Consider the following 11,492-nt stretch of genomic DNA (forward strand, 5'->3'; position numbering starts at 1 on the left):
ATGGTTGTGGTAGGTCTGCATGTTGTCTGTATGTACTCACAAATGTATGTGTCAACACTGAAGGGAGTGAACGGCCACTGAAAGAAGAAGCAAGTGATGAAGATGAGGATACTGAGTACTTTGATGCCATGGAGGATTCCCCTGCATTTATCACAGTGACTACAACTGAAAACACACAGCACAGGTTAGTCCCACTCAAGGATCAATGTGGTCCATGCTAATAATAACAATAAACTTCACAAGACAGTAAAACAGCAAGGGCATATCAAAGAACCAAAACAATATACAGCTTAGGACAAGATAAAAACATAATTTAAAGGAAAGTAAGACCGAGATAATAAGATAAAAGGTCAAAGTATGAACCATTTCTGTTCATAGTGAATTAGACTGACTGGCAGCTGAACAAAGCTCTGATGATGGCTCATGACGTGAAACACACAGATATCAGATAGACTTTGTCAGATGTGTTCACTCTGTTTAATAGATAAAAAGAACATGACCCTCATCCATATCTGCTCTCCTGCAGCAAAGGTTTTGGTCTCAGTACATTTTATAGTACTGCTGTTTGACGCATTGGAGTCAGTACTTGCTGGCAACTTGTTTTTTCAGAGCTTCTGCTGTCTTTCTTTACTTTTTTGAAAATGTCTTGGCTACCTTTGTTTTATTGATCCTTTCATCCATCCTTTTCATCTCTCCAATATATTTTTCAACTCCAGTAGAATCATTAAAAATTATAGAAACGGTTATACGTTATTCGTCTGTAATACCCAGCAATCTCATTTTTCCACTTTTGTGTGTTGTGTGTGCAAGAAGTTTAAAAAAGGAGAGATAGTGGAATGGACTATATGCCTAGGACTCAATGAAAAAATAATTTTCACTCGGTTTCAGGCGATCTCAGAGTAATTTGAGCGGAGCAAGCGGAGGTCAACCCAGTGACTGGAACCAGGACGACCACGTAAGTGTCTGTTCTCCAAAGAAGTCTCACTCACCGCACTAACGTGATTCGTGATCACTGCTGGCTTTTGTAATCGCAGTATAGACTCATTTGTTTTTGCTGGAGAGCTCGCAGTTTATTTATGTAGTTGTCCTCACTTGCTCTCCTCACTGTCCTCCATCCGTCCCATGCTCACCAACACACACGCACACACACACTTTTCTTTGTTTCCTGCAGACTATTTGTTGCAGTTTGCTGCCTATGATATACAGCTGCATCGTTCCACTAAATCTTAATTACCAGTCAGACATCTGCTCTTTTCTCCTCCTACCTCTCTTTGGCACATCTGTGTCTTCTCTTCCCTTCTCTTTCACCCACTGGGTCACTGTGTTTAGTGATATGATGCCAAGCTGTTCATGAAAATGGAAGTATTTTCCAAACTTCTACATACTGAATGTTCTTTTTACAGTCGAAATACTATCATCTTATTATCACCCCTTTCCCCCGACCTAATGCCAGATGTCTCCAAGCTGTAATGATGTGTCAGGGAAGGAGCTGCAACCCCGCAGACAGAGGCGGACTCATATTCCAGACAAGCCCAACTACTCTCTCAATTTATGGAGCATCATGAAAAACTGCATTGGCAAGGAGCTCTCTAAAATCCCTATGCCTGTAAGTGTGTGAGTCATATTACTTCTTCTTGCTGACAGGTTAACATGCAGTAAATCTTTTTTGAATTATATCCAAATGCACGATTTTTTACCTTCTATTCAGGTAAACTTCAATGAGCCTCTGTCGATGCTGCAGCGTCTTACTGAAGACCTGGAATATCATGAGCTTCTGGACAAGGCAGCACGTTGCGACTCTTCCCTGGAGCAGATGTGCCTGGTCGCTGCCTTCTCTGTCTCATCTTACTCCACCACAGTCCACCGGACAGCCAAGCCCTTCAATCCCCTCCTTGGCGAGACCTACGAGCTTGATCGCCTGGAAGAGTTTGGCTACCGCTCACTGTGTGAGCAGGTAATGACACAGCCACAGTGCATACATGCACATGACACATAACCTGACATGCACAAAGGCTGTGTTCTGAAAACATTTTCTATACTCTACTATACCTGCATGTCTCTTTTTTTCTAAGGTGAGCCATCACCCCCCTGCAGCTGCACATCATGTGATTTCCCAACGAGGCTGGACCCTGTGGCAGGAAATCACCATTGCCAGCAAGTTCCGTGGCAAATACCTCTCCATAATGCCTCTGGGTAAGACAGTTCACAATCAGATGGGAAGCTAACAAATTCTGTACATAAAGGTTCCATCATACAAAATGTACAGCCACAGTATCAGAGAATAATTGAGTAGTGGACTCTTGTTCTGCCTCCCAGACAGTCTAAAGCCAGAGAAAAGGGTGTGAGAATGAATCAGGAGGGGTTTATGACCCCTTTGACACATACGTGAAATATGGCAATAAAGGGACCTCTCTATAGCACTGAGATGACAGAGAGCAGGGGTCTGTTGGCTCAGATAAAGGAGATATTTGATAGATGCAGGTCCAGCCAAGGGATGCAGTGCTATTTATCTGACTACCCTCACTTCAGACATATACTGTGAGATGTCATGTAATAGAAAAAAATCTTAAGTGGAAAGCATTTATGAACAGATATATGGTATCAATCATCCAGGGTTTGGTCTAACTAAAAATAGGTGAAAATGTATATCCTGAGCACAGGGCAGGGAGAACTGACCAGTTATTTCCATGTTAAGAATCACAAAAGCAAAACAATAATGTAAAACACTTTCAGGTATAAATTTACAGAGGGGTAACAAAACAGCTGTGATTTTCTTACAGCCTTATATCCCTGTCCTTTCCCCAGGTGCCATTCACCTGCAGTTCCACTCCAGCGGGAACCACTATGTGTGGAGAAAAGTCACCTCTACAGTACACAACATCATCGTGGGCAAGCTGTGGATTGACCAGGTGTGTTTGCAAGCTTGTCTCATTGGTAACCAGATCTGCATCTTTAAACCACAGCCCTACCTTAATATGTCTGGCCCTCCAGAATAGCCTGTACATATTTTTGTCTGCTTAAGTTGCAAAAGACTGTGATAGAGACTGTCAGAGCTGAGCACTGTGAAGAAGAGAATCAGAGCAAAGCATTACAAGGACAACAAGGAGCTTTGCAATCTCTAGGGATTTATCTTTAGCTTTGATTTATAATAACACCCTAAAATAACAGCTTATTCTTTTTGTGAAATACACGGGGAGGGGCGGTAGTGGGGATGTTTCACATCTGCATATCAGTCTAGATGTCTTTCTGTCTGTTCAGAGGTGTGACTGGTATTCCACTCCATGTTTTTATCATTTTTCCTGTTTGACACACACTCATATGTTTGTGTTTTTATGTGAACTTAAAAAGCAAACTAACAAAAAGAATGGTATATGAGGCATGTAGAAGAGCATTATTTAACATCTCTGGTTCATTGCTCTCACACTGGTGTGCGTATAAAGTAGCATTCCTGGGTACAGAGTTATATCAGAATATCAGCTCTGGATTCATATATCAAAACATGACGTGTTGTAAAAAATCATTTACTTATTACTTATTTGTACTCCTTATTGTTTTGCATTCTTTAATACTTTCTCAACCACTGTGCTGCCCTCTTGTGGACAACAAGATGAGCCAAACAACTTCATAAAGAATATCATGTTCAGTTTAGGTTTCTTTTCTCTGCTGTAAACACACTGTGAAATAGTGAAATCTATAGTTTCAGATATTCCCTCATTCTCCCCATGTATCTGTGTGTGCTTGTATTTGTGCAGTCGGGAGACATTGAGATTGTGAATCACAGGACCAAGGAGACCTGCCAGCTCAAGTTCTCCCCCTACAGTTATTTTTCAAGGGATGTTCCACGGAAGGTAGATGATTCGTTTTCCACACGTTACTGATACCCAATTTTGGTATGATGTCATACAGTGCAGACTTAATTTGTGGGATACTGCCTCCTGCTGGACAGTACCAATAGCTATATTACTACTAGTATTACTAGTATTAGTATTTAAGGAGACTCACTGTAGAAGGGCATATCTCAGTGGAGTTATCTTTGCAGTCATAACAGTTACCTTAAAATGGAGCATAATGCTGCTTTACATTAGTGGAAAAGGACACGGTGACACATTTGGGCTCACAGGAAATATAGCTGGTTTTAGTGTCTTTGTTTCTTATTTCATTTTGCTTTTTCCAGGTGACAGGTGTGGTGGCAGACAGTGGTGGCCAGGCTCATTACATCCTCTCTGGTACATGGGATGATAAGATGGAGAGTGCCAAGATCATTCAGAGCAGCCGAGGGGGCAGTGGGTCAGAGGGCAAGCAGAAGACCGTCTATCAGACTTTGTCCCCAAAACTGTTGTGGAAGAAATACCCACTCCCGTAAGTGCTTGTCTCATCTGCATCATAAGGAAGAACATTTTTATGTATGACTTGAAATTTTATAACATCTGCAATGTTTAGTCAATATAATTGTTTTTAGAGGATCACACAGTGTAACTCACCTCAAATTTCTTGTGCTTTCAGTGAGAACGCTGAGAACATGTATTACTTCTCTGCACTGGCACTGACCCTGAATGAGCCAGAGGAAGAAGTGGGACTGACAGACAGCCGTCTTAGACCAGACCAGAGGCTGATGGAGGAAGGGCGATGGGATGAAGCAAACTCAGAAAAACAGAGGCTAGAGGAGAAACAAAGAGCTGTAAGAAGGAGAAGGGAAGCAGAGGCCTCAGACGCTCTGGATGAAGGTATAAATCGGAGAACAGGAAGTGTGATTTTTGATAGATAAAAAAAGAAAAGACGGAGCAGCAATGATAAAATGAAGAATTGCAAAGTGGTTTTTATTTTTTGGGGCATTCGGGTAACCAGTAGGAATGTTTTCAAGGCTTGGGAAGGGCAAAAATCCTCTTTTAAATCATCAGTGCAACAGATATGCATCAACATTATAAGATATCTGGTTCTTCAATTAAAAGCTATGCTCCTGAGGAGCATTTTGTACAGAAACATCCAATCGCCAAGCTTAAATCTGTATTGGGTACACCATCTACCACCATCACTTTGTTGAAAGGTGATAAAATATCCAGCAGTTGTAGACTGATTTTTGTAACAATGGAGTAATAATTTTGTCGGTTTGTTTATTAGTTAAAACAAACAACTGCTCAGACTTAAATCTGAGCCTTTAACTGACTTTTCCATAGCAATGAAAGATGAGCTTCAAGGGTATTGTAACATTTAAAGTCATCCAACATAACAAAGCGACAAAAATATGATTTTCCAGAAACACATCATTAAGACCTCTCTGATGGCAAACTCATACGCATAGTTAAACTGTCCAGGATATATCTGTGTTGAAGAACATTAACTACGTCATTAAAAAAAAGGTTTGAAATGGGGATTAATGGTGGATAAAAATATTTCCACAACCAGTTTCTTCTCTGCCATTTACAGCTCTATTACAATGAGGCTTCACATACTTGTACATAGCTATAATATTCTGTATTTTAGTTTACAGCTATAGTTACAGCTACAGTTATATCTAACAAACAAACAGACAAAACAAATCTCAAACTAAAGCATTACATAAAGTGATCAATACATAGCAGCTGCTGAGTTATTAAAAATAACTGATGTCATTATTATGGATACTTTCTTAAGGTCTCCTGATTTCTCCTGGTTAGGAAGTTCCACTATTGACAGAACTCATTGTAGGTTATAGGACAGGGCTTAACTGAACAGCATTAAAACTAGACAGGTGTAATAGAAGCTGGACTGAGCTCAGCAGAGACTTTTCATCCTGTTTGTGTGTGTTGTGTTTAGGTTAGATTGTATCTGATGTACCCATGACTTGTCTTTCTTTTCCTCCCTCTATTGGTGGTCAGAGTGTGATTATGACTCTGGTGAGTGGGGGTTGCCCTGTGCCCCTCTATTGTACATCACGCCCACAAACACTCACACACACACATGCACACCATCCTTTGTGTGTCCTCTGTGTGGTCTGCCTCTGTGTGAGAACTGCATGATATCCCTCTCATGTCAAATTGTCCGGATAATGACTCAGGAAAAAAAATGACTTTTTCCTGCATACATGTGACATCTTCATTTAGAATTGGCCTCAGTGCTATGTTACATGAAAAAACAGGTACAAGTTTAAAATCAAAGTATTTTTGCTGCGTTTTGGCCACATTAGCATATAATCAATTTGCGCTGCATTGTCTGACTCTGTATTTGACTGCTTTAAACTGTTCCGTTTAAATTACATTTTAGTTATGTGTGTATAAAAGAAGCTTTTTAGAAAAATAGTGGCTGCATCGACATCAGCTGTTTGCTAAAAATAATCTGGTGTACTTCCTTTAAGCTATTACATTACAGTCACATTTCAAACATCTGCAGTTTCTGCCTTCACTGGTTTTCTGTTTTAAGAAGCACAGGGATCGTTAAGCTCTGAAAGCCTCAAAACTGCAACTGTAAATGCCTCCTCTGCCATGATCCAGATTGTTGCACTGCACACATCGTGCTCATTTGTACTTTATTGACACTTTTGAGTTAAACCTATTCACCATTACATGAGCTCGGTTCACATTTGGAGCTATCCCAAATGCAGTGCACAGTGACTGATTGCTTCCCATAATGCATATGTATGAAGCTGAATTGATCGCTCAGCGAACTGCCTGTGAGTGTGGCTTCTCCACCACAGTGCAATTAAATGAGAACAACTGAGTAACAACTGTGTGTCTTCTCACAGGTAGAGAATACGAAGGCTACCAGCCGTTGTGGTTTCACCAAAGGAGGGACTCAGTCACTGGAGAGACAAACTTCGTGTACAAGGGAGGATACTGGGAGGCAAAGGAGAGACAGGATTGGAGCATGTGTCCTGACATCTTCTAACACAGGAATGGACTGTGCATCACATCTAATCTCTTCAGACAGGGAACTGCTTGACCTCTGGTGCTTAAGCAAGGAGGCGTAGCTGGCATATGAGCACTATGTGGACATTTGTGAGTATGAGAATGTGTTTGTTTCACACTCTTGGATTACACTGTACCTCCAAATGTACACTCTCACTCTGTTTCTACTGTGTGGGGGAAAAGAAGGGCCATTTCCTGAGTAGTCTTCTTAAACACTATACAGACGTGAGGTAAATGTGTGGATGTGAACGTTGTAACACCATACAATAAAGGCACCTGCACACTCCTGAAATCAGGTGCTCTGTAACTGCACTTTTTTGTGATCACCCATAGCAGAGTTTTACCAATTGGATAGAAACCCATATCATAGCTGCTGACAATTCACACTGACAACTAACTGGAACAAAGTCATGAAGAGGGACACATAACACAGCAGTCTTGAATACATGTCATTTCAGTGTCCTCATCTTCTCTCTTATTCAGCACAACTATGATTATGCCTACTTCATAAATCTCAAATTAGTTACAGCTTTCTCTTTATGGGAGGGATTTCATGTGCTCAACCCTTTGATTGCTTTAGAAAGAGGCGAAGGCCTGAATCTAGTGTCTGGAAATTTCTTTTAGATTACATTAAAAATTAAAGGAGACCCAAAGTTTTACATTAGGCCCAAATTAAATACAGAAGACATAATCATACAAATGCCTATATGTAATATAATCTTAAAATTGTGAGATAACCTAATACATTTTTACCTTTTTCTTTTAAAAATATTATTTCTAATTGTATTCTAATTTCACAATATTAAGAGTCTACTGCAGTTTTATTTCATTCCAGATGTTTTATTCATAACTGTTTTAATTACAATGCTACTTTTCATCAAAAAGTTTTATCTGTTCAAGATAAATGGGAGAGTGACTCTTATATGATTGGCTGTTGCTTTGATATACATTGTATTTATGAAAAAAAAAACAAAAAGAAAACATTCACTGGGTAAATAATGTGAAATAAATGCAGACTATGGGGAAAAAGAAGGTTTGAAATTTATCTGAACCGATTAAATATGCAGCAATGGATTCATATATTTTATTTGGAATTAATGTTGGGGTTTCTGTCTAGATACATTCAGTTAATTCTGTCCATGTACAAATATATAGCTGCTTTGCAGTTCCACATTTTGAATATGAACTGTCTCTATGCTTCAGTGTGTTTCAGTTCATGCTTCAGATGTCTTCCACTTGGTGATTCTGATTAGCAGAATCCTCCAGTAGTTACTCCTTTACTTGTAACACATTAGTGCATTTGCAACAGTAGAACATTAAACTTTGAAATGGTCATATCACTCTAATAGGAATCTCCATGAAAGACCTGAATAAGCACTTTTCACTGTGGTTGACTGTAGGATAGTACATATCTCTGTGTTGATGTTAAGAAAATTTCACTCTGTACATGTACTTGACCTTGTCCTCTGGTGCTCTCCCATAGCAACATATAGCGTATTTTAGGAGACTATTTTGAGCTCATTCTTAGTGTTCCTAAGAATATTATGTATGTCCTAATATTATGTCTGCGCCAAATCACTGAGACATTCAGTATTTACCACCCCAGTACACCCAAGAACATACTGGTTTCACTAGTGTGCACTGCACTTCCAGTAGGACTCAGTAGTTTCACTGAGGAGTCACAGTGGCTTCAGCTGACAGGAAGTCACGGGTTAAGAAGCAGACAGGGCTGGTTCCTGTAGCACACCACTGTGGAGTCAGCTTTAGCCACAAGGGACTGTCCCAGCCACTGGATCACCACAGCTCCCACGTGTAGTCCTTTTCTTCAGTGTTTGAAGACTTGCTGATCTGGGATCAGCTCATGAAGGTACCCTCAGTCTTTTGCCTTTGATTGACTGAACAAGGGAGAGAGTCCCCTGACATGTGCACTACACATCTACAATGACAAGAATTTTGAAAACCAGTTAGTATTTCTTTTGTAATTATTGTTAGGAATGTAGAATTCAAAGCTGGAGGTATTGTATGTACAGTACCATCTAGTCTATTTGTGTGAATATTTTGTGATAAAAGAATGATATTGTAAAATGAAGAATACTTATACTACTCTAACTATTAAGTTCTGTACAGCATAGTTGAAATCTAAAAAAAAAAAAAATCTAAATGAGCCTGAAGGATCTGCTGTAAGTTTAACTTTTAACCCAGATTGATTCTGCAGAGGTGGAAGTTAACCCTGAGGCATCCGCAATTTGGTTGCAGTTTTATGTTTTGTATTTCCCCAAACTGTCGTGACACACTGAAAATAATATTTTAAACAGTCTTTGACACTAGTGCGTTATTAACTGTGCTTCAGTTTTCATTTCATCTGATGTGCAGCCCAAAAAGATGTGAAAAATACACTGGAAACAATATGAATAGAATACCATTCAATGACAGAGTGAAGGAGTCTTAAAAAGTTTCTCTTCTTTACCAGGGAAATAATGGTTTGCTAATGAAAGGAATAATTGTTTCATTTCTTTTTTGACCTTGTTTTACCTGTTTACTTAAAGGTTGTAATGCATTTTTGATTCATGGTTGTCAGTGAACACAGTTTGATTCATCACTTACTCTCTTCTCCAGAACAACTTAGTTGAGAAGATTGATACTGCACATCCCCCAGGTCTGTACAGTAAATATGAAGCTACAGCCAGAAACTGGTTCCATTAGAACAAAGACTGGAAACAGGTGGAAAACATTATCCTGGCTTTGTCTGAAAGTAAAGAAACTGCCTAGCCACACTGCTAAAGCTCACTAATTAACGCATTATATTTTATTTGTTTCATTTTCAGGTAGTTCCAAGAAGTAGTCTCACATATAACTGCCCATAACACTACAATGTGTTGTTTTTAAACTGTGTTGTTTTACGCACATAACATAAATGAAGTGATGTAACATGTTAATTATGATCGCTGTATGTATTTTTTTTTTTTTACCTTGGGACAGAACCAGTCAAGTTGTCTCCCTGTTTCCAGTCTTTCCTGATAAGCCTTACTAGATATTGAACAGACATTGATGAGAGTGGTGTCAACCTTTTCATCTAACTATTGGCAAGAAAGCAGATAAACAGATTTCCCAAAATGATGAGCAACTCATTTTACTTTGCTGCTTAAAATCTCTTGTTGGCTGCTTCACACAGACTCAAACACTTCCATTAGCACATGAATAAATAAATAAGTAGAGGTTGTGTACACTTTAAATCATATCAGGGGTGTCACATATAAGCAGAGAAACTACTGCAGCAGTAACTTTCATGTTTGCTATCTTGAAAACTGTCTTTCTGCTGTTTGTTTTGTATAATGCACAGTCTTGACATCTGAAAGACCACAGATCACTGCTGCATCCTGAAGAAATTGTGCAAATAGGCAGTTAGTGTATGATTTCCTTTTTCAGCAACCTCTGTAGGGTTCACTAGAGATTTACTTTAATATATTGTGTTTGAGATGGTTTTATATTTGAGAATACATATTATATTTTGAATGATAACAGAGAGCTCATCACACCTTTGAATCAATATATTTCCAAATATGTGACCTCAGTGTTTTGATGGTGACTTGCCTATTGAAGTTGCCCCGCGGAGGGCCTGTACAGTATCAGACAGCTGTAGCAATAACGCAGTGGAGGTGTAGATTTGTTAGTTCACAGCTGTTGCTGCAAACAGACCAGCTGACTGCCTCTTGTAGAAAGGGAAAAACAACAACCAAAGTGTATGCGGAGAGTGTTCTGTAGACTTTAAAAACCTCTTGATCAGCTTTCCCTATCTCAAAGGGTTCTAATGTAAGCCCTCCCCTAATTTTTTCATCTCATCCAACTTTTAAATTCACTATAGTGTGATTTTTAGCTTTATGTTTTGTGTTTTTATTTTCTGTTCTGAGTTATATCTTCTCATGGGTGCCATTATACTTACGTTGGTGTTTTCATACTGTTTGTATGCGTAATGAGCTTGATTTGTTGCTGCTCAATTTTGAGGCAGAAATACACGAAGATGGGGAGAGTTTTCTTGCCTTGTCTACACTGAACCCTGCTTCTCCTTGGACTGTGACTCACAGCTTTGTTGTGAGATGGCAATGATGTTAATTATCTGTATGATCATGAAAGTTATGAGACACATCACAACAGTGGCCTGGTACAGGAGGTCAAAAGGTGATTGACCGATTGACCTGCCTTGATTAATTCTGTTACTCCCCAAAAATACATAGGTGTATTCAGGTGTAACTGCGGATTCAAACTGAGGCTTCTTTTTTTAATTGTGTATTTTCTCCCTTAATTTATACTTGTATAACATGTCTTTAAACAACAAAGACACAAAATTGAAAAAAGAAGATAATAAAGTTGTTATTGTTGACACTGAATTTCTGTCTGCTTTATTTTCTTAAAGTGACAGTGGGGAAAATGGGATGAATTTAAGTCACTTCTGACATAAATACTTTTAAATTTTAGTATAAAAAAGTCTTGTGACAGTGACAACCCTGAACCACCCTACAGCTGTACCCCAGTAACACTACTAGGATGGAACTAGAAATAAATAAAAACAGGGTGACATTTCAGGTTTAATAAAAAACACAATACTGTGTAGAG

General features: G+C 39.1%; 1 protein-coding gene across 4 annotated transcripts in view; it reads left to right on the plus strand.

Moving 5' to 3' along the window:
* osbp2b (oxysterol binding protein 2b) overlaps window positions 1-11,266 on the plus strand; it is a 41,048-nt gene extending 29,782 nt beyond the window's left edge. For 3 of the 4 annotated variants that reach the window (XM_026320830.2, XM_026320833.1, XM_026320832.1), the window contains 11 exons: window positions 64-184; window positions 889-955; window positions 1,454-1,606; window positions 1,709-1,954; window positions 2,073-2,193; window positions 2,806-2,909; window positions 3,753-3,848; window positions 4,175-4,359; window positions 4,504-4,724; window positions 5,856-5,873; window positions 6,719-11,266. In XM_026320830.2, the coding sequence (XP_026176615.1) occupies window positions 64-184; window positions 889-955; window positions 1,454-1,606; window positions 1,709-1,954; window positions 2,073-2,193; window positions 2,806-2,909; window positions 3,753-3,848; window positions 4,175-4,359; window positions 4,504-4,724; window positions 5,856-5,873; window positions 6,719-6,861 (1,475 nt within the window). In that variant the 3' untranslated portion in view covers window positions 6,862-11,266. The remainder of the gene's footprint in view (window positions 1-63; window positions 185-888; window positions 956-1,453; window positions 1,607-1,708; window positions 1,955-2,072; window positions 2,194-2,805; window positions 2,910-3,752; window positions 3,849-4,174; window positions 4,360-4,503; window positions 4,725-5,855; window positions 5,874-6,718) is intronic. The other variant, XM_026320831.2, reaches the window with a different exon arrangement.
* The last annotated feature ends 226 nt before the right edge of the window (window positions 11,267-11,492 follow it).

The sequence above is a fragment of the Mastacembelus armatus genome, chromosome 9 (genome assembly GCF_900324485.2).
Source record: "Mastacembelus armatus chromosome 9, fMasArm1.2, whole genome shotgun sequence".
NCBI classification, from domain to species: domain Eukaryota; kingdom Metazoa; phylum Chordata; class Actinopteri; order Synbranchiformes; family Mastacembelidae; genus Mastacembelus; species Mastacembelus armatus.